Source organism: Colletotrichum spaethianum (genome assembly GCF_022836535.1).
Source record: "Colletotrichum spaethianum MAFF 239500 DNA, contig28, whole genome shotgun sequence".
Classification (NCBI taxonomy): Eukaryota; Fungi; Ascomycota; class Sordariomycetes; order Glomerellales; family Glomerellaceae; genus Colletotrichum; species Colletotrichum spaethianum.
In genome coordinates, this window is record NW_026054798.1 from 455,074 (window position 1) to 477,078 (window position 22,005).

Consider the following 22,005-nt stretch of genomic DNA (forward strand, 5'->3'; position numbering starts at 1 on the left):
ACGGCGGTGTCAGTACAATCGAGGTGACGCCGGCGGTCCTTATCTCACTTTGACGTCTGACATGAGCAAACGGACCTGGCCCGATTGCTAGAGTGAGGACGCTACAAATAGGGGCCTAGAGCCAATGTCTTCGTATCCACTCGTAGCCTATCTGGAAGCTCCTGTTGAGCCAGCACACGCACATTCGTTTTTTACACCCTGGCTTCGTGAAGCGCAGGTAGCAAGGCGTCTCATGCCCATCACCAAACCACACACAATTTCCTATCCGAGTAATCAACCCTCTCCTTCCAAGACCGAAGTGATATACACACAGCTTTTCTTATCAACGTGGCAAGCCTCGACTTCTCACAGACTACACGGGCGTCTAGCCGACAACACTTGAAGCAGGCCTTCTACGTCTTTTGTCAGCACTCGAATGCACTCGTTTACGCTTTGGGGAGAAACGGCAAGCACACATCATCAAACCAAGCCTCCAAGGTCAAAAACCACAAGTCCAACATGTGCCAGTACTACGCCCACGCTTTCACTTGCAAACACCTTTCCTTCGCCTTTGCCCGCTTCTGCCAGCCCGCCAGCCTCATCCAGAAGCCCTGCGCCAAGCGGCAGGTCTGGCAAACCATCAGCCTCGACGACGCCTGTGAGGAGTGCTTGACGTGGTTTCCTGATCGGTATCCGTGCCCGAGGGCGCGGTACCGGTGAAAGGGGGCAAGCTCAAGGCGCGGATGAGATGAAAGACATCCTACGGTCTTCTCAGTGTTTGGAAACTTGTGTATCTTTGGGCCGTCAGTTTGACAGAGCGTTGATTGGAATTTACAGGGAGTGTAGCTACGACTCGTGGACATGGGATCTTTTATAACGAGGTTGAGGGCTCCGGAAGCCCTCGTATCTAAGTCTTTTTGCTGGGACCTTTCGTCTGACGTCGCGGGAGCTCAGGGAAAGTGGCAATAAGGAAGGGAGTCAAGAGGTAAATGGTCGATGGACAAAGCCGAGTAGGACTAGTTCGGGATGGATTGTTGTATACGTAGCAGGCTGGATTATGGTAAGCTCTACAGAAGCCTGCTGTTCAGCCCGGAGTTGACGGGGCGCAGTTAACGACTGAGGTGGGAGGTTGTTATAGCAATGTCTTCAAATAGTTGTTAGCTAACGGGATGGAAGACCGAGATGAAAACTGTTTACTATCAGCGATTCCACAAACCCAAAACGATTCATTGGCCCTTGGCCTATAGCACAACGTAAGTTGGCTAGCTTGTATGTTCTTAGATTAGTAGAACATTATAAGAAGCCTGGAAACAAGTACGCCGACACTCCACAACACCCAGTCATACTTCCCTGTCTGGGCGATCTTCTCACTATTAACTGTAGTTGTGCGTGGTCTTTCGGGGAGGTCCATCTTCTCGCGCCGAGGATCCGCTAGTGAGGTCTCCAAGAACAAGTTGAGGAAAGGGACGTTCTCAAATAGGGGTACCAGATACCGATTCAACAGCCCCGAAAAGGGACCTTCCAGGGTGTTGATGGATTACATTTGTTCCCCTTGTTTTACCACAGCTTGCGCGCGGAGGTAGCGGTGTTTGTGGACTTCACCGAAGGCGAGGCCGAGAGCTTCTTCAGACAGGCCTTGTGGGTACTCTTCCATTCTGCGTGAAATGTTAATGGATAGAGCTGCTGTCAACTCTATCGCGCTGTCGCCTCCTTGGACTGTTATGATATGTGGTTGGCAGCCATGGGTTAGCCGCAACTGAATTTGGCCGTTTACATTGCAAGTACTGGTTGTTCTGGAAGACGAGGCCAGGCACGCTTTGAAAGGCCATTTGGACTCCGGACACAGCCGAATAGTGCTTAGAGAGGAGTGCAGAGTCCGCCGCAAGTAGGCTCTGGTAGATCCCCCGCCCTCGTCCTTGCTACCTTCCTCGGCTATATCGATTTCGACCTGCTACAGTTCGAGGCGTGTACGTGATCTGTACCTAGGCTTTTAGCCCAGATATGTACAGTCGATTCACTGCGGGGCTCAGTGCACTGCCTGTAAGCGCTAGTCGTTTGGTCGAGATAGGATTGGGCGCCTTCTATGTATATATGCCTTACCATGCCTGTCTGGTCAAGCCTATGTGACGACGATAATTGACTCAGCCTGATTTCTTTATCTCTTGCGCAGCGATTGTCTAATATATCATACCACTTTCCAAGTCCAATGTCACATTTCTTGTTATTCTTAAGTCTCACAGCAGTCCAGTCTACAACATACCAGTCAAGTAACCGTCATTTTCTTTTTTGGCTACCATGGCAGACCCTCTGAGCATAGCTTCTGCTGTCGTTGGCATCCTTGCTGCCGCTGCCCAAGTCATCAAAATTCTGGAGCCATACGTATCAGCCGTCAAAGATACACCGATGACCGCTGCATCAGTTCGCTCGGAAGTCGTTAACTTTCGTATTATCTTATCCGCGTTACAGGGTCTACTAGACAACCTGGATGTTACGGCGGGAACACGTACGTCACTCGTTCCGATTGACGACCTCGTCATAGTTCTTACAGACGGCGTCCTTATTTTCTCCGAGCTTGAGGCTTCCGTTTCCTCCCTAGATGCCACCGGAACTGGGCGCCCTTCGCTCACGTTCCGGATACAGTGGGCTCGGAAAGAGAAAGAGCTGTCTGCCATCGTTGGCAGACTGCAAGCATTCAAGAGCTCTATCTTGCTATTGCTTAATATATTGCAATGGTACGTTCACTAGAAGCTGTAGTAATACCAATGTGTGCACTCACTGACTCATCCTAGCGACTCCGACCGTAGGGCTTCCCAGACCCAAAACGAGCTTTCTGAAAAGGTCGAAAATCTTTGGGCAAATCCTGTCCTCTCACAACGGCTTGCGACCATAGAGGATGTATTTGACGGTTTAAGCGTCTTCAAACCCCGAGCATCCGATAGCAGGTTGAGCATAACTTCTTCAACGTCAGACGACCTGTCTTTTTATTCGGTCGAGACGCTTACAGCGGCCCAACCATCAACTCAGCCATCAGGCATTACGCAACCATTGTTGTCTATCTCGCCTCCCGAATTCGAAGCCGACCTGGACCGGTCTCGAGTCTACCAAAGGGCGGGAGGAAGCAATATTGGCTTTTCATCAAAGCGGTCTATTGCAACGTCAAAAGCTGGTTCTGTCTTTTCTGGCATCAGTTTATCTGACATATCCGTGCTTTCGACCATTGCCGTTCCTGTCTATTCGGGCGAGATCTCCAATGCTCAACACTATGTCTTCTCGGGATTCAAGACTTCGAGCGCAATCACTCAACAATACTACGCCTCTAGTGCCGCCTACAACAGCTGTAGCAGCAATGTCATCGGTAGATGGTCTGAATCCAGAAGGCGAATTTTCAAGTTTAGCGAGTTTCGATTCGAAGTACAATTCGAAACTCCCGTCATCTTCCTATGCCCCCCATCAAACGACAAGGGCCCCGTCAAAGGCCAGCAGATCATTTTCATTGACGGGTCAGAAGATAGTGTGCGAGACAGTCGGTCTGAACTTCCATATCTAACGTCCACGAACAGAAGGGCTCTGACCGACAAGGAGTTAGTCAAGCAGTCAATTCACAAGGCCGATAACGAGCGGGCTTCGTGGGTGACGCTGCTCTCTGCCTTGCAAAAGATGCAATACGAGTCGAGAGGATGGCAGAGGGAACAGTACTTGGAGAAACTGTATAGAACTCCACCCCAAAAGGATCTTAACCTAGAGGATATCGACAAAACACTCAAGGATATTAGCGACAAATACACTCTAACGATTGCTATACAGAAGAAACTTAGAAGCTGGGATACAATGCCGACCAATGTAAAAAAGCCGTATGCTACTACAGCTTTGTGCCATATTATAGAGATGCTAGGCATGCTTAGCGTACACTGGGTTGAATTTAACAGAACCAGCGACATATACCACGCAGAAGGTAATGGCTATACGGTCACAGGGGAGAAAGTTAGCGACCTTGGTATTGTATTCAACTTTCAGGTACACAAGCGTAGCCGCTTTGAGGGCAACTGCGTTATACCTGTCAATGAGACTAAGGAGTTCTGCTTCGGCTTTGTCCCAACTATTTACCGGTATACGTCAGACAGTCAACGGTTGCAATTTCCTGACGACGAACCCAGAGACTTATCCACCTTGAACTTTGCTAGCGACTACGAAATTGCAGAAACCTTGGTCAAACTCGGCTGCAATATAAAGACTGTGGATTACTTCGCTGAAAAATCAACTGCACGGATTGGGCATCTGTTCCCTAGTAAGTCTAATTCTATTCAAGGCCAGATAGAGTGATTTCTATGGTCTAACAAAGTCTATAGCTGCTTTTGAGATATTAGGGATGCTATCTCGCACACTTCACATTGAGAAGAGCGCATTCCGTCTGCTTCCAAACCCAACCTGCTATCGATGGGATACCAAGAACTTTTCGTTAAATAGACTACTTAACGCATACGCCATGCAAATGAACGAATTGAAGGCCGACACACAGCATAATATGAGCGTTGTCGTCAAAGCGATTCAGAGGAACACTCAGAAAATACAGGAACGTATCAAAGCCTCCGATCGCGGTGTTTGGCTTGACTTGCGCCTCATGGATGCCCTGCATTCGGCGCTCGACGATACGGACGAGATCTTGACGGCAAAGCCCAGGGAAGCTCGGTTAGCCCCACAGGCCCGTAACTACACTACAATGTCTCGCATGCAGCAGAGCCTTCACAATGAACCGGCTCGATCCTCAGAGACCCCCAATGAGATGCCATTCGAAAGCAGGCGACAAGAAAGGGTTCAGCACGTGCTTCGAGCTCATATTCAGGAGGTGCTTGCTGTTCTCAATGAAGATACAGAAGATGCAGTCCGAAGGGATTATAGCGGCAATCTATCCTCAGACAAGGAGGGACCTCCTCACTTCGAGTTCATCAATTCTGCAACTCCAGAGTTAAAGCAAGACAAACTTATGGAAATTTACTTTCGAGTAGTCCGGGAAAAGGTCCTTGAAGAGGTTCAAGTGCCGGCGAGCAACCGAGAAATGGTAGGCTTGGGCGGTTTGATGAACAAACCAAAAAACTTCAGTATTCGAACAGCGGAGACACTGGGCGATGACGACGAAACCTGCTTACACGCTTTAGATGACAATGATCTGAGTGATGGAGATATATGGTGTACGCTTGTTTTCCGGATGATTTGTTGGCTTATGTTGCACGATTTTCACAAGAAGGATGTCCAGATTGCAAAGAGCGAACTCTTCGGGAGCCGTCTGCCTGTTTATATTTCATAGTGGATGAATTGATTCTGAGAGACTTCTGGAATTTAAGCAGTAGGTTTTGAGTCATACTCTTAGACGAGCTGGTAGCGACGCATAGCCCTGCGTGACTGCTTGCGGGCCTTAAGCACGTTCTGTGACCAACTACCAACCACTTGTGTCCGGCCCAGTGGCTGTCAAGGGGCAGTTGTCATTTTGGCCTAAATCCCTAGCTTTCTTGCGCTTCCAGAAGTCTGCAGCCGTTCTGCCGACTGCACTCCGGAACGGTGCGATACCAGCACAGCCCGGCCCCGCAAGTATCCGTCCGTTGACTGCCGGCCTTTTCCGATGTATCGGCCCCACCTCCAGAGATACGGGACCTGCCGGCGGCCCCGCTTGACCTCTTTCTCCGCCATGTCCCCCGGATTCGCGTTGAGAAGTGGGCTGCGCGGACTGACGCGGCGCCGCTATCTAAGGAGGGCCCGCGGCTGAACAGTCAAGAGTGCACAGTTGGCGGGAGACGTCTGCTGATGAGATTTGCCTCTTTTGAGGCAACCTGATTTGGATGGTGATCCACCTTGAATCTCAAATATCAAATAGTTTTTGTCGTTGCTGCATGGATGGCATGGTTTCACAAGCCCTTATTGACCGTGTTCCGCCCTTGGTAATAATAGCGCCATCCTTGAGGCTGTAGTATACAGTGAGAATGTCGATGGAAAGAGAGGCGTGAGTAAAGGACTGCATTCATCTCTGACCTCCCTCTTCCTCTTGGAACAAGGAGGCCCTCATGCGAGTGCCTCTAGTGCTAAAGGCGGTGTTGAAGTTGAGAATCTTGGTGACACATTTTGGGTGTCCTGTTAGTGGGGTGTCCCGTTAGCTGACTGACGTTGTTCTACGGGACGAAATGCTTTCCGATAACACCGTCTTATGACCTGGAGAAACCATCGAACATATATACATATATATGTCGACCGCCGTCTCACTGCGCGCCGAGTCGATAACGTAGGCATTCGAGCTTTCTGTTCAGGGATGCATGCAATCTCCTCGACGCACCGGTTCTCAACCGAAGCCCCTGCACTGCGGAGGCGTCGGCAATGCCCATTGGGCATCGAGAGGCGGTAGTCGTCGCGAGGCGGCTTCGGTGGCGGACAGCGCAAGGCAGACTCACTCGGGTGGCTTGCAGGCGAGTTTGCAGCCCTTTTCGAATCATCCTGCGTGAGCAAGGTCTGTAGTGCGGTCTGAAACTGCAGGACCCCGGCTGCGTGGCCGGCACTAACAAGATGCGCCGCCTCTCACTGGAGAGATCCTTCAGCTTTTTTTCGACTTTGTCCACTAGCCGCATGCGAGATACCGGCTCACCCCGCCGTCAAAACGGGTCGTCGGACGCCCAAGTGGTTCGCCTTGGTGGCACAAGAGGCATATAACATGATGGCACCCGCCAAGAGGTCATCGCAGTACCGGCGCAACCAGTCACAGCGTCCGGCGTCTCCAAGATGGCGGTATCGTTCTCGAATCCCCTGCCTATTCTGCAAGGCTGGGACGAGGGCAGCGCGAGCTTTAACACGACCTCCCACGGCACCGATGGCGAGGCGAATAGACTGGCATTTCCGTTCCTTTACGCGGACATAGACCAGCCTCCGGTCCTGACCTCTTCCGCGGAGAGCCTCCGGACCAAGGCCCTCGAGGCCATCCGGCACCATTACCAATGGGAGCACGACTTCAACCCACTCTGCGCCCTCAAGCTCGCCAACAACTGGAGCGATGCTTGGTCGGCCACCGATCTCGATTCCCCGTTCCTCTTCCTGGCGGCGTACTCGCCCAAAGTCGTCATAGGGTTCTACGCCCTCCTCAGGGACCTGACGCTACTAAAGGATGCGGACGAGGGCTTTCCTCGATGGGAATCATACAATGGGTTTTACGGCTCCCATTACGCGGCAGTGCTGCTCGAGAAGATGGTGCTGATCAGGTTTCCCAATAACGGAAAATGGATGACCACGTTTCGTTCCTGGAACGGAGAAAAGGATCCAACACGGTTGCAATGCATGTTGGACGGTTTCCGCACTCGTCTCGATAAGGCGGAAAGACGATGGGCGTCTTTGAAAGAAATGTTGGGAGCGCTCGAAAAGGAAGTCCACCTCCAGTACATGGGACGGCTACGGCACAGCCTAGAGGCGACATTCAATTTCTTCCGCGATGAAGTCCAGGAGTGCAACGACACGATAGCAAGGTTGGAGATGGAAGAAGGTAAGCGACGAGACCTCTGGGGCACCCGGGCGTCTCTTTACGGGTTTCCATGCTGATGCCATTTTGCAGCGAAAAAGCTGTCGCTCGTATCCGAGAAGGACACTTTCAACAACCCTTCCGTGTCGTCAGCCATTGACTCCGCCTCGATGAACCCGAACGAACGGTCACAGGCCGCCCAGGGACTCCCTTCCAGCCGCCGGAAGCTCCGCAAGAGGCCCCCGACGGCCCCATACCGCCGCGGCGGAAGTCGAAGGAGACCAGGAGCCGCCACTGAGGAACCCAAGCTCTGGCGCAGCCTCGGTCTTTCGCTCGTCACGGGGCTCGTGGTCATATCACTCCCGTTCATAGTGATCGCGACGCTACTGTGCGAGGCCGCCGACACGGTCCCGATGTACGACAGCAACTTCTACTCGACCCTGAGCCAGCAGCTCCTGGGCTTCGGGGGCCTCTACGCCATCATGAAGCCCAAGCTGGTGCAGTGGCTCACCGACTTTGGCTTGCTCACTTACGAAGGAGACCCGCCCGGAGGCATAAAGACGAACTGGCCTGTCATCTTCAACTGTCTGGTCGGGACAGCGTTCCTCACTCTGTTGGCAAGCTCCCCCATCTACCCGTATTATCCCCAATCCAGTATCCCGCTCGGGGCCGTGGCGGCCATCTGCGCAAACCTCGCAACGCTGCTCATCATTGAGGACACTGGGAATCAGATAGTACAGCAAAGCGAGATGATCGAAGGACTAGAAGGTGAGCTAGAGGGCTACCGTAGAAGGGGTTGATAATTGGGACATGGCCTGGTCTCTCTGTGATTCACGGCTAGATATACGACTTGTGGGAATGAAAATAAATGTTATGCCAAAGCGCCGGTTCATCAATGTGTTTGATGGGCAAGATCATCCTCGTTGTAACGCACGAGGTCAGGATGCTAGCGTGTAAACAACAAGTATACGCCTGTTGTTGGAGGCGACTATACCCACCCCGGCCAGCAGACTAGTACACCCACGCTTCGACTTCAACCTAGCACCTTTATTCGCCGTAAATTTGTGAGCTTCTCAGAGGGACAGTTCTTACTGTTCTCCAGAAACACAACACCCTGAAACTTGACGCTTCTAACTACGACCAGTCTGGTATCGAGTTGCAGTCTGTAAGCAGTCTATAGTCTCATATAAGATACAGTGTCAGACTCCAAGTAAGAGAATGCAGGATTATCCGTACAAGCCGCAGTTAGCTCTTTCCAAGCGGCAGACGTTGATAGGTATCCGCCAAGTGCGATCATGGGCCGAGTCAAGGTGAGCTCAGTTGCGGCCTGCATCATGTCAAGGCGGCCGACACGACAGATACGTAAGCAGCCAAACCGGTCTATGACAAGAGTTGAACCGCTCACAGTGAGGGGTGAAGCAACCCGGTAGTGGAGCGGGCCACACTTCGGTAGACTTCGCCACAACTCGGCAGCATCCGCGGCTTGATGAAGGGGTGTGGGGATCCTGAGTAGTGTTGTCGCCAAGATAGTACGGTAGGCTGTTTAAACGCAGCAGCCGCCCGACCCAAGCTTAGCTGCGGCTTGTCGACCGAACCGCTTACGAGAATCTCCGGCTGATTGGCGGTGGGTGTATCGAGAGCGCCATGGTGTTTGCCGCTGCGTCATGTTATCAAACCCCTGGTTCGTGTCCGCGAACCGTCGGGCACGACTCCAGAGTTGATGGAGGCCATCACACAAAGACCAACCCCCTGAGGAACCTTCATAATCTCTGTGTCAGCTTTGGGGGCCTTTGCATACATCGTTGCTATGATGAAAGCTGCCGTGAACCCAACTGATGAGTTGGGTCAAACCAAGCGCAAGGACAAGAGCTTCCCTCGAGTATGGGTTAGTACACAGCGTCCGAAGACCCTACGGCATGCGATGGGGACATGGAACAAGCATATGATGATGCTTTGTTTGTTTCGTGGTTGAGTTAGTCCAACCCGCTTCCTTCATGTCCAGAACCTCTGTGTAACTCGACGTGGCGATAATATTGCGTTTTCGTATGCCAAATTACGGCGTGAGGCAAACAGCTGAAGCATCATCATCATCCCACCAATGTCTCAGTCGAGAGGCATGTAAGGTGCCCAGAAACAGAGCGTGGGGTTGAGAGCGGGGAGGACGGTTCAACTACCGACTTGATCGGGCGAGACTGGGAAGAAAAATAGGTCAAAACAGGCAGGTAAGCGATATGAAGATGCGAGGTAGGCTCACCTGCATGCCGTGTACTATCCAAAAGGTCCGACGCCAAGGGTAGAGTCAGCTGCCAAGACGTAGTAGTGAGGAGTCAAATGGAGCAGAGCAAACAATTGACTAAAAGATGCGTGTCGCGTCAAGTTACACAGCTAGTGCACTCGTTGTATACTGCTTGGGTATAGGACGCCTTGGGAAAACCCCAAGACTAGGAGGCCATTCACACAGCCGAGGGAGAACTACACGCCTCGAAGCGGAGCAAGCATAAGTGATGGAAACGTAAGTCTTGCGCGGTAAGACTTGGCTTCAATAGAAATAAAGAGATGGGCAACGGTTATTACTGTACATAATACTGGAAACTAGCTAGCCACGTTCAACGCTCCCTTGGAGGCGAGACCGGATCGCCTGCGCGATACGTACTCCTTGAAAAGACAGTAACAACAACATCAGCAAGGACTTTTGCTGTACGATTAGTACGCGTGGACGGAGCAAAGCAGATCACCTACATGGCGATGTGACGAGCAGCACAATACTGCATCACAGGATCACCACGCCGCGGAGAATCCTGAACGCTGAACGTGAGCATGCAAGGCAGGGTACCGACACGGAATAGCACCACTGCGAATAGAACAGATCCACCTCGGTCTGAGCGGCAAAGGGGGCTGCATCAGTCAGTGGGACTGTACACATTCTCGCGATGGCGGTCTTCCCAAAGGGGGAATATCAAGCAACCAAGACTTGACAAGTTGCCCGACGATGCCGTGTCGAGCCGACACAAGACACGCCTGGGATGCCTTCTCGCGGGTTATAAAAGGCAGGAAGTTGCCCAGAGTATCGTCTTCATAACATCGCCCTCATCAGACTCCAGCATACCATTCACCTAGCACCGCTCCACGCCACAGCTCAACAGCCCGTCCTTCCCTCCACCCAACATGAAATTCCTCCAAGCCCTCCTCAGCCTTGCTGGCGCGGCCTCCGCCCTCGACATTTACTTCCACACCGGGCCCAACTGCAACGACGCCTCCGTGATCTGCAGCGGCATCAACCCCGGCGTCTGCTGCAGGGCCGGCGGCATCACCTACAGGAGTGTCGCCTACCGCGGCATCGTGCCCAGCTGGCGCATCCGGTGCCGGAGCTACCAGGGCAACGGCTGCGAGATCCAGCGGGCCGACTCGACCGTCAACGGCGTCAACTACCAGTGCCACTCGTTCCAGAACAACTACAACTACAACGGCGCGCGGTACGACTTTGTCAACCGGAAGCGCGCCGAGGACACGTGCGCGGCCGAAGACGGGACCTGCGAGTCCACCCAGCAGGCCGACACCTTGGTCCTCGAGGACGGGACGCATCTCCGCATCACCGAGTTGGAAGAAGACCCTCTCGAGGAACTGGTATGAGTCCCCCTCACTCCTATTTTGTGAGAAAACGCCTGCTGACTTTGACAACGCAGTGCGTGAAGCCGTCTCGACAAGCCCCTGATTTCTTGGAGCATCTACTAATCGTGCCGAAACATCTAGCCTTCTCCTTGCAGCAAACGGCACCGTTGCCGCTGACCTCCCGCAGGAGTTCCAGGAGTTGGAGATCAAGCAGTAGATGCCCTGGCGTGGTGACAGTGACGCGGGACCGACACGCCGTGAGCAAGACCCCTTTCCGGACACGCAAGGAGCACACGTTCCACGTGGTATCGAACCATTCATCTGGTGGAACACTTGCTGACCCCGCCGGCACGTCCAGCCTCCAGGTTGCCGCGCACACAACAGCGGCCGCTGGCACCCCCCAGCAGCCCAAGACGCTCGAGGTCGACGGGTGGAGGTTGGTCACGAGTGCCACGTGATCGATGACACGCGCGTACGCCGTACTGAGAGAAGGGGGTGGTGGTATTGTTGCATTCTTGACTGGGACTTTGGGCCTGCCTGTACGGTATAGCCTTGCTCGCGGGCCTCTTTCTTGATTATTTCACCCGTAGATGCCGCGAAGGGATCGTCCGCTCTTTACTGCCTTCGTAAAAAGGGTTCTTGTGGAACACAGCCCCGAATAAATCCCCAAAATGATGGCAATCACAGAAACTGGTTCGAACGCCGGGCAACGTGACTCGATGCATGATGCTGGAATGCAGCCGAAGGAAGCGGTACCCAATCTCTGTGGGACAACATGTCCATGCCGGTTCTGTTTGAAGGTTAACAGTAGAGGTAGTTGGTCGATGAGGTAGTTGATGGATCTGGACTATCCTTGCCGTTCTTGCCTGCATGCCGACTTCTAGTATAGTTGAGCCGTGAGTGATCAGATACACACGTACAGAGCCACGCACATAAGCAACGCAATACCAACACGCCGCCTGATATACCATGTACCACATCGATAGACGTGGCCAATCATCACTTGGGGCATGAGAATAGCCCTCGACTAGTCGCGACGGAACAGAACGAAAGGGCACGGCGCTTACCCGTCCATCTAGTATTGCCGCAGACGCCCCCGGCTTGCCGTACGCAACAGGACGTTGATCAATAAGCTGACTGCACAGCGCACCTTCCTAAACGGTCATCTACTAGCACGTCTTTGCCCTGCGCCGCTTCCAGAGCAGGAGCATTGCTAGCTCTAGGTAGTTGGAGCCATTGCGGGAAAGCCTGGTTGTAAAGAGCCTGATAGATTAGTATCGGCGGGTTGTTGAGCCGGGGGAACAAAACTAGACTGGCCAGTCTAGCTTCGAGCTTGGGAAAGCAACCGCCCTAGAAGATGGCCAGCCAGTTCCTGATCAGTCTCTCGTTCAAGAGATTAAACTTCCCGAGATTGGTCAGGGGAATCGAGCAGGTTCACATAGAGGTGTCGGTGGGTCTGAAAGCAATGACTGAATAAGGGCGTCTTGCATTCTCCCTTCATCCTCATGATGGAGGATCGTTTTGACTACATGTATAAAAGTTAAAAAGTATCAAGTAAAAATCCCAACTCCTTTGTTGATCCTGGGTATATAAAAAGAAGAAAAGTATGCTTTCCTTTGAACAAAACCATCCCTTGTTCCAAAAAGCCAAAAAAAAAAAAAATTTCGACTCCCGCTAAATTCTTCAATTCCATGACGGGACCTTCATACGCGCATGCGTAACCGCTGCCGGTTTCCGTCGTCGACTGCCAATGTGCAGAGACTCCTCGTTCTCGTTCTCGGCCAGGTCCTCGAAGTGCTGATGCCCGACCGTGATGAGCTTGATGACATTGCCGAAACCAACCGCGACCGACGCCGTACCGACCTTGACGATCGGGCCGAGCTCTGAAATGATGAGATGCGACCCAACCTCGTAGTCGGCATGAAGCGGCCTCGTTTCGTAAATCTCCTCGCGTCCCAGTTGCGAAGCCACCCACACCTCCCAGTTGTCCGAGGATCTGCTCGGTCGCTTCTCCAGCCGCTGGTACATCCTGCGCCGGAGGCCACCGGTAGTCGTTGGGGACGACTCGCCGCTGCTCGATCCGCTGTCGTTAACGTCCCGCCGCACGCCCACAAGGAAGCCGTTGGGTAGTGCCTCCCACGTGCCTGGGTTGCTGATTTGTCGCTTCGACTCGATCGTTTCGGACCATAAACTGCAGCTGCGACTCGGAGGGAGGTTTGTGTTGCGGAAACAGATGACGTTGCCGTCCTCCTTGGGCGTAAACGAGTGCATGATGCAGTCGCCCGTCTCCGCGTGGTTGTAGGCGATGCCAAACGAGACGAGCCCGATCGAGCCACACTGCGGCTTCCGTCGCGAGGAGTGGAAGCACCTCAGCGACCGCGGCTGGATGGGATCCGTTTCGAAGGTGTGAAGCAAGTCTTTGGATTTCGCGTCAATGAGATCCACGGTCTGCGACCTGGCGATCAGGAATGAGCTGAGGGCCGAAAGCGGTACGACCTGATACGCATCTCGATCCTCGTCAGAATGAACGTCGAGGCTCTGTGATACCCAGGTGTCATTCACTTGCTGGGTCGCCACGTGAATGCACCCCTTTCTCGACGCTGTCAGTATCGACAGCTGCGAAGAGCCATGCGGCGCAATCTTCTGCACGAGTGGCCGGACCGAAATCAAGGGGCTCTTGCATATGGTAAACTCCATCGGCTCCTTCATGCCAGGAATGATTTGCGTCATGGTCCCGTTTCGGCGGACGATGACAAGGGGGCTCGTAAAGTCAAAAGTTGGGGTGCCGAAAAAGAAACCCTCAGGCTTCTGGCCGTTCAATTCGACAGGGACCGGATGGCCCCAACGATGCTCGACCAGGTTCCAGAGAAAGACCTTGTGAGACGACAACAGGGCCAACCAGCTGGACTTCTTGTCCGTCGCAACTGCCAGAATCGGGAAGGGGTTTTCAGGGGGCGGCTCGATATCAGCCAGCGCATAGTCCCTGCCCCCGGACCGGACGTCCCACACGCGGATTGCCCGATCCAGTCCAACTGAGATGATGTGCCCGTCGTATGAGGATGACATCATGACGACATCCAACGAGTGAGCCTCTGGAAGAGACTCAATCGCCAAAAGAGGTTGGTCGCTCATGTCATCGTTGCGTCTGGACTCGGCATCGTCTCCCCAGAGCAGGTAGTTCATGAGGAGGCGGACGGCAGAGAGGATGAACAGCACGGTGGCGAGGAAGTGCTTCAGATGATGGTCGATAAAGTCGTACAGGGCCGGCAGAAGGGGCCGCTCTGGCGTGACAGGCGTGCGGTCCGCGCCGTTGAGGACGAACACAAGAGGGTCATACACCCGGGCAATGTAACTGTGGGATCGCGGCTTGATGACATTGATAACCTCGCGAGCGCTTTCGTGGTCTTGAAGGCGAAGCCAGGATGTGGGGCTTCGCGCTTGGTGGATGTCGACCAGTAACGAATTCTTTGGCTGGCTGAAGCTGACAGTGTCTCTGGAGACCCTGAAAACCCCCCGCAGGAGTCGGACGAAGGTGTCGTTTTCAAAAAAGTGCCACTGTGCAATCAAAACAAATGTGATCATGATAACTGTCCCGGCGATGCGCGTGGACAGGGCTATTTTACCCTGCAGCATCGCCTCAAAGCAGCTCCTCTTTAGCGGCTGCTCCTGTCCGTACCTGTTGTTCTTCAACGAGGCTTTGGCAAGCGCGTCACTGAGCTCTGTCCGTCGCACGTCGACGCTGAGGACGGCCAGGAAAAACGTGGACAAGTAGAAGAAGTCGAAGACAATGGCGACGGCCACAAAAGTGCAGAATGCAGAGACGCCGGGTGAGACAATCTTGGACAGACCCCACAGGATGATGACGTTCTGCGCCGAGCTGGCCAACGCAACATGTGCCGTCTCTCCGAATGCGCGGCTGATTCGACTGCTCGTGCTGTTCTCCGAGGGGGTCACGATGACGGCGTTGATGAGCCTAAATATGTTTTCAAGGCTCATCGAAAGAACAACCACAGGATACGCCGCCTGAGGGATGCCCGACAAGTCAACGCGGAAGACGGCACACACCGTGAAACTAGACATGATGGAGACGACTACCTGTACGAAGACGGTGACTATCAAGCCAATCTTTGACTTGACCGCTCTCAGCTTGGAGAGGCTGTATAGAAAGTATAGGCCTGCCAGACCGTACGCGAGCGCCAGAAACACCGTGTCTTGCATGGATATGGGCATAAACTGGAACTCGTATAGCTGGCTGGTCATGCTCTTCCCGTCTGCCGGGTAGGCGGTCCATTTGTCCTTCATGCGGGCCGCGAGCGCCTCGGCCTTCCTCTCCCATTGACGACCGACGGGCGAGTCGCGCAGGTGGATCAGTGTGATGACAAGCGCGTCGGCTGCCAACAGTTTTCTGTCTTCGAAATGCTTCCCGCTGAAGACGATGGAATGCCGGAGAGTAACATTGACCGAAGTCGGCTGGGTTTTCCTCGCGTTGACCGTGGAGACGATGTTGGCATCGGTGGATATGCGCTCCGCGGAGCAGGCCCAGTATTGGAGGGGCGAATGGAAGAACCACGACTGGTTGGTAAGGCCGTTGACGACGTGAAATGCATCCCGGTCCTGAGGTGCAAGATCTGCGTGGGGGTCGTGGACCCGGAGAGCCGTGACGGGCCGCCGTGGGCTGAAGTTCTTGGTGGGACCGAGCAGCTCGTCCTGGAGTTCAAGAGCACCAAGCAGCACCTCGCGATCCAAAGCCTTCATATAACTACCGTGGACCCATATGGAGCGCATGATGACGTCGGATTCGGTGCTGTTTTCCTTGAGCGGCTGCGCAGCAGTCCACACGTGGTGGGGGAGGTTGGAGGCGCCATTGCTCAAGTCGGAGGTGTAGAGAAACGGAAAAGGGTATATGAGGATCGAGGCGACGACGACGGAGATGATGAGGGTCGTGACAACGTGCCTCGCAGCGTATCGACCGTACCGCGCAAAGGCTCGGCGGAGAGGGTGGTTTGGTGCAAGGAGAGGAGCTTCCGTCGTTCTGATGGCAGGCAAGTCAGTGCATGTGTGGGAATCGCGCCAGGCCCGGACGGCGAGAGAGGGCATCGGTGCGGGATTGGAAGGGGGGAAGAACTGCATACCCTCGCAAAGGATACAATAGGTACCAAATCATCTGCGGCGACGGTTGCAAGTGGACTTGCAGCGACTGCAGCAGAAGACGAGGTTAACAAAGTTGCGGAAGCGGGCGCGGCTCAATCGAGCAAGCGATCCATCCAGCGTAAAACTGCAGTGGATGGTATTTTTGACGTCGGTCTGCAAGTGGTGGTCGCTGCGCTCATGATTTGGCTCGACGGTCGCGGGCTACGTGAGGTGGCCAGAGGAATTGAACATATGAAGCGGCCGGGGAACCGTGGGTTCGAGAATCAGAGGGCGACGCGGGGATTGGAAGGGTGGAAGCTTTTGAAATCAATGCGCTCGGGAGAGGGATGTGGGCGAGTCTAGTAAGCAAGAAGGTTGCATAGGAGAAGGACGGGGATGGGGGCGTGGTCAGTCAGGTCCACGTCCGTCAGTCGATCGGGTGTCGGGAGACGTGCGTGAGTGGAACGACGGCGGCGGGCGCCTGCGATGGGGCCAGACCAGGCTCAGGACAAGGCCAACTTGTTAGTCTGGCGCTGGCTCTGTGGCGGAGGCTTGTTACCACGTTGGTCGTGGGAAAACCGTCAAAGTCGGCTGGAGGGGGGTGGCGCGAGTCGATTGAGAGAAATGCTCTCGTGAGCGGAGGGCCAATGCCAATGGAGGTCTTGGGTTAATTATGTATGTGAGCGAGTGGGTGGTGTCCGTACAATTGGACAAATCGCGGTGCTGGCGATGCAATCTTGGTCGAAACGAAGAGAATACGGAGAAAGTATACGCCGCCAAGACTGATAAGAGGTTCTGGGCGGTCGTTGGTTGGCAAAGTGGAAGGGGAATTGATGTCGACAGGAAGAGACGATGCACCCTTTGGCGGTGATGGAGAAGGTAAGGCGATGGGATCGATCGGGGGACGTCGAGTCGAGCTGGATGCGACCTGACAGAAGACACAGGTGTGATACAGACAGAGAAGACAGGACTGCGTTGGGCAGACAGGGGTCGGAAAGGCAGCTGCGGTGCGAGTCGAGGTTGCAGAGGGTACATTGGAGGACACTGAGACTGTTCAGTGGTTACCCCTCGTAGAAAATGCCCGTAGCGCGCCGTACCGCACAGCCAAACCTGGAAGGAACCTATAGCCCCCTCATTTCAGTTGGACTCAGTGCTGGAGTCGCAGTACAGAGGGAGTATCGGGGAGGTATCTAAATTTGGGGAAGGGAAGAAGTGGGACCTGCCAATGGCCAAGGCGTACCTAGTGGCAGTATCTGTCGGGGAACATGGGACGACTTCCCTACGAGGTAGGCGCGAAAAAACTTATTGAGGCCTGGCCCCCCTGTAACGCGCCGAGGTCCTCCAGAGGCAAAAAGAAGCAAGAGAAAACAGGCAGGAAAATAAAGAGAGAAAAAAAACCGCGCCACAAGATAACTGTCAGGTCCGCCTAGAATGTGCTAGGCTTGGCTCTGGGAAAGGCAATACAAAGGTAGCCTCTCTCACCCTTCACTGTCGTCCGGTCGAGTCTCGGTACTTGGAGGTGACTTCACTCGAAGACGAGACAAAATAAACACGTGAACCGGAGAGAGAGAGAGAGAGAGATGGCTCAAAGGAGCCGAGCCAGGGGCGGTTTGGTGTTGCTGCCAAGCTGGAGACGTCACAGCCCATCGAGTGTCTCGTGTCTGATAGGGGCCCCCGGAGCGGAGGGGGATTGTCCACTAAAACCGAGGCCCCTCAGCCGTGTGCCGGCGCTGACGTCTGCAGGTCTTTGGATGGTGAGACAGTCCCAAGACCTGGGAAGAACTTCTTCCACTGCAACAGAAGCCGGTCCAGCCTTTCAGTCTAGGTACTACCTACTTATGTGTGACCCCGACCAGACTCTCCCGCACCGACGAGCGAGCCCCGCCATGGGATACACGAAGAGGCACTACATAGGTGTGTCTGCCATGGTGTTCGGCAGGTAGTCAAGAAAAGCAAAGAGAGATAAAGGGGGGCATGCAGGGACCCAAACAAGGACAATCCAAACCAGACAACGCCGCGCGGGTGGACTTCGCGCGCGGAAAGGGAGAATAAGGTTGGAATTTGAGGGGTAGTTTGGGAACGTCTATTTCAGGGCGGCAGTCGAAACAGACAAACTTGGGGGATCCTGAGATGGGCAATGAGCTCGTGACAACCAAACCACGCGCCTGGCTTGCGTCCGTGTCAGCTCTGTTCCCTAGGCATATCCCATCAGACGGGACCCCAAGAGACAGATGGCAGCCGTCAGTCACTCTGGGTCCGACGAGACTCGTCGTTGGGGGCTGGTAGCTCCAATCCTGGAATGCCAATGATGTGCGACTCTCAAACAGAATTCTTGACGGCATTTCTGGGACATTCCAGAAGTGAGGAAAGAAAAGAAACATGTCCCCTGTCAGCCTGTCTCGCCCGTGTCGTGTTCCTCGGTTCCCCCCTGGAACGGGCGGAAGCTTGTTGGGTTGCACGGCTCTGCATGGCGTCCACTAGGACAGGCCGTCTTCCCAGAGCCGGACAAAATGAAGAACGTGTCGTGGCTTTCGACTGTCGTCGTTGCCGTCGTGTGCTGCGGCGCCCCAAGGGATCCAATTGGGGACAAGCAACCCGCCGCAGGGGGGAGCATTGGCGCGCAGTTCTTTGCCGATTCGTTCCCAGTTATGTCGCCGCACCCCTCCTTCACGTCGCGGAAATGCTTGCTGTCTCGTCTTCGCTTGAAGGTGAAGGAAGGCCTGGAACCTGGGCGGAAATACACCGGGGTCCCGATTGAAGGGACCGGGCGTCGACGGACCTGTACGCCAGTTGGGTGTATGTATGCGAACGTCGAGCTGCGTTGTCCCCGTCCCTTTGAGGAGCCCGTGCTGCGATGCGCTCGGCTGGGGGATTTTGAGCACGAGGCAGACCTGGCGGGCGCATCTTATCGCTGGGCCGAGGCCTTCAGCACAGTCCGCTGCCTGGCGTCGCGCGACGAGGCCTCTGCATGCTTCCAGGTCGACATCGGAGACCCGGAGAGGCGGCGCTGCTGCAACCGGTAACAACATGTCAAATACGACCGTCTTAGCGCGCATTATGGGCTCCTGTCATCCCGCCGTGGACAGACTGGGTGTGCTGCTGATGCGTGTGGTGTATATCAAAGAACATTTCAGGACCCCGGGGGTGCGATTTTCGTTGCGAAGAACTGCCCACCGGCATCGTCTTGTTCAGGAATGTGGGCGTCTCTGGCGCAAACAGTCGAATGTGACCATGTTTATTTCCTTGTTGTATCGCGTGGCGACAATCATCGGTGGTGGGCTAATTAGTGGCTTTTCTCGTTAGTGTTGCTTCTGCTTCTTCTGGGTCCCTGGATCAGTCGCAATAAATGGTTGACTGGGATTTGGGTCGGATTTGCAATGAAGCTAGGTGGCCGTAGAATAGAGAGCATCGCGAGGCTCGTTCGAGAGTGAGCAGTCGACCTGGCGTGTTCGACTAGTGTCGAGCGAGTTAGCTGGCGTCAGTTCTGCATTTGGGGCGGTTGGTAGCGCAGCCACGGTCCGTCGTTGTAAGCCGAGGGGGCGTGTTGCTGCGGTGGCTGTTTGGTTGGCGAAGGTGACCTCACGATAGTGAAGGTTGAAGCACGTTTACCATGGAAGTTCGAACGAAGAAGGGGGAAGGGCCGGCCGGCCGTCATAAATACTAGGAAAAAAAAATTGCCCAGCCAGCTGCACCCAGGCCAGATCGGATCTACCTAATCTATACTCAATCAGACGGGCAAAGCTCGCTGCTGCTGCCCGTTGCCAAAAAAGAAGAAAAAAGGCAGAGCTTACCCACGGCAAGTGTGACCGCGGTGTGTTTGCTTCGCTGCTCGGAATCCCAGGCCTCTCATCATAATCAGGCCATGAGGATGCTGAAGTGGCCTGACTTCCCACTCGCGCCGCTCCTCCCATTGGCCCCGCTCCGCTATGCGCGGTTCGCACCACCCCCATTCGAGACCCTCGTGCTGCCCATCCCACCGTGACACCCCCCCTCCCCCCCCCCCCTTCTTTGTGCCCCTTGGGTGCGTTGGAGTGCATTCAAGAATCGGCACCCTTGCGTTCGCGTGTTCTGCGCTCGGAAAGAGTAGTTTAGTGTAGGTAGCCTTCTTGCTTAGTGCCCGTTGATCCATTGGGCGGCATGGATTCCGGAGCGTGCTATTCGTCGGTTGGCTTGTTTCGGGCCTTGCCAGCACATATGCGGACCGTGACCCAAGACGTTGGACAGGTTGACTGACTAACCCGAATCTCAGATATCACAAACCACCGGCCCATGTCAGGCTGAGTGAGAATCAACCTCGCTGGCTAATTTGATTACTGGCTTGTGTGTATGAGGTACCAGCTAGTATTGCAGAATTGCTACATCGTCAAGACTTCCCATCCGTGACGCCCGGTGATTGTTCAACTCGCAAGTGACCCATTCCGGCAATAGTTTTTCAAATTTTCACTTTTTTGCTCAGCAATCCAAGAATAAGCACGCGCCGTCCTCATCGTGCCACTACAACTTACACCCGACTTCTCTCTCATCACAAACACATGCGTGCCGCCACATTATATCCCAATCCAAGATCATGAACTCAAAAGCCCCTGCGGCCTCAGGGGACCCCCTGGCTGAGCTCATTACCACATACAACGAGCTCAACGGCGCCTTCATCGAGGAATTGGACGAGGAACCGAGCCCCCTCGAGTTCATGCGCTACGTCGCCCGCAACACCCCCTTCGTCGTCCGCGGCGCGGCGTCCTCCTGGCAGTCAAACAAGACATGGAACAAGGAGTATCTGGTGCGGATGTTCAAGGACCAGACTGTCAACGTCGCCGTGACGCCGTTCGGGTGAGTGGGGGAAAATCCTGCGCGTCTCGCCTCACATCTATCTGCATGTCTGTCCCATGATGGTTGACTTACACGGGTTGAATAGCAACGCCGATGCCCCGACTGAACACGACGGGAAAGTCGTCTTCGCAAAGCCCCACGAAGAAGATCAAGACTTTGAAACCTTTATCAACTACGTGATCAACCAAGAAAAGAGCAATGACACAACCTCGGAGGTCCGATATGCCCAGACCCGTACGTTGATTCTCTAATCCTCATCCTCACTCACTTTCGCCCTGCCGCCCGCCTAATTAGACTCTACCCTGCCGCGTTTAATATCCGCTATTTTACATGTCAGAAACCTGCAAGCTTTACGCCCCTTCCCCCCTTATGTCTTGCCGTCCCTCGCCTGCCAATCCTGTTTCTTCACTCAACCCCCCCTCATCCTGTCTCCCAGGATGAAAATGGTGAACAAGAACAAGAACATCAGCTCACAAATGACCCCTCAGAGAACGACAACCTCCGCAACGAATACCTCCCCCTCTCCTCCCAGGTTCCCCCCTCGGTCCCCTTCGCCCGTATCGCCCTCGACCGCGACCCGGACGCCGTGAACCTTTGGATCGGCACCTCGCGCTCTGTCACCGCCCTGCACAAGGACAACTACGAAAACATCTACGTCCAGGTCCGCGGCCGCAAGCACTTCGCCCTCCTCCCGCCATGTTGCCACCCCTGCGTCAACGAGAGGGCCCTCGCGCCCGCGACCTACGCCCGTCGGGACGATGGTAGGTTGGAGCTGAAGCTTGACCGTACTGAGGACAAGGCCGATGGCGAAGACGACGGCAGAGCGCCAGACGCAGTCCCTTTTGCGACCTGGGACCCGGATCACCCAGACATCAATGCGACGCCCTACTCTCACCTCGCCGAGCCCGTCCGAGTCACCCTGGACCCGGGTGACATGCTCTACCTCCCCGCCATGTGGTACCACAAGGTTTCGC

At 54.5% G+C, this 22,005-nt stretch overlaps 5 protein-coding genes across 5 annotated transcripts; 4 read left to right on the forward strand and 1 right to left on the reverse strand.

Moving 5' to 3' along the window:
• Positions 1-498: 498 nt before the first annotated feature.
• On the forward strand, positions 499-699 carry ColSpa_09460 (uncharacterized protein; the record flags this gene model as incomplete). Its single annotated transcript, XM_049275672.1, has 1 exon — positions 499-699. One exon carries the CDS (start codon positions 499-501, stop codon positions 697-699), a length of 201 nt encoding a protein of 66 aa, XP_049131629.1.
• Positions 700-6,738: 6,039 nt separating this feature from the next.
• Positions 6,739-8,265, forward strand: ColSpa_09461 (uncharacterized protein; the record flags this gene model as incomplete). The annotated part of the gene is made up of 2 exons (XM_049275673.1): positions 6,739-7,489; positions 7,559-8,265. 2 exons carry the CDS (start codon positions 6,739-6,741, stop codon positions 8,263-8,265), a joined length of 1,458 nt encoding a protein of 485 aa, XP_049131630.1.
• A 2,365-nt stretch (positions 8,266-10,630) lies between these two features.
• On the forward strand, positions 10,631-11,532 carry ColSpa_09462 (uncharacterized protein; the record flags this gene model as incomplete). The annotated part of the gene is made up of 2 exons (XM_049275674.1): positions 10,631-11,089; positions 11,230-11,532. The coding sequence occupies 2 exons, from the start codon at positions 10,631-10,633 to the stop codon at positions 11,530-11,532; spliced, it is 762 nt and encodes a 253-aa protein (XP_049131631.1).
• A 1,225-nt stretch (positions 11,533-12,757) lies between these two features.
• On the reverse strand, positions 12,758-16,171 carry ColSpa_09463 (sterol regulatory element-binding protein ECM22; the record flags this gene model as incomplete). Its single annotated transcript, XM_049275675.1, has 1 exon — positions 12,758-16,171. One exon carries the CDS (start codon positions 16,169-16,171, stop codon positions 12,758-12,760), a length of 3,414 nt encoding a protein of 1,137 aa, XP_049131632.1.
• A 2,543-nt stretch (positions 16,172-18,714) lies between these two features.
• On the forward strand, positions 18,715-19,227 carry ColSpa_09464 (uncharacterized protein; the record flags this gene model as incomplete). Its single annotated transcript, XM_049275676.1, has 1 exon — positions 18,715-19,227. The coding sequence occupies one exon, from the start codon at positions 18,715-18,717 to the stop codon at positions 19,225-19,227; it is 513 nt and encodes a 170-aa protein (XP_049131633.1).
• Positions 19,228-22,005: the final 2,778 nt, after the last annotated feature.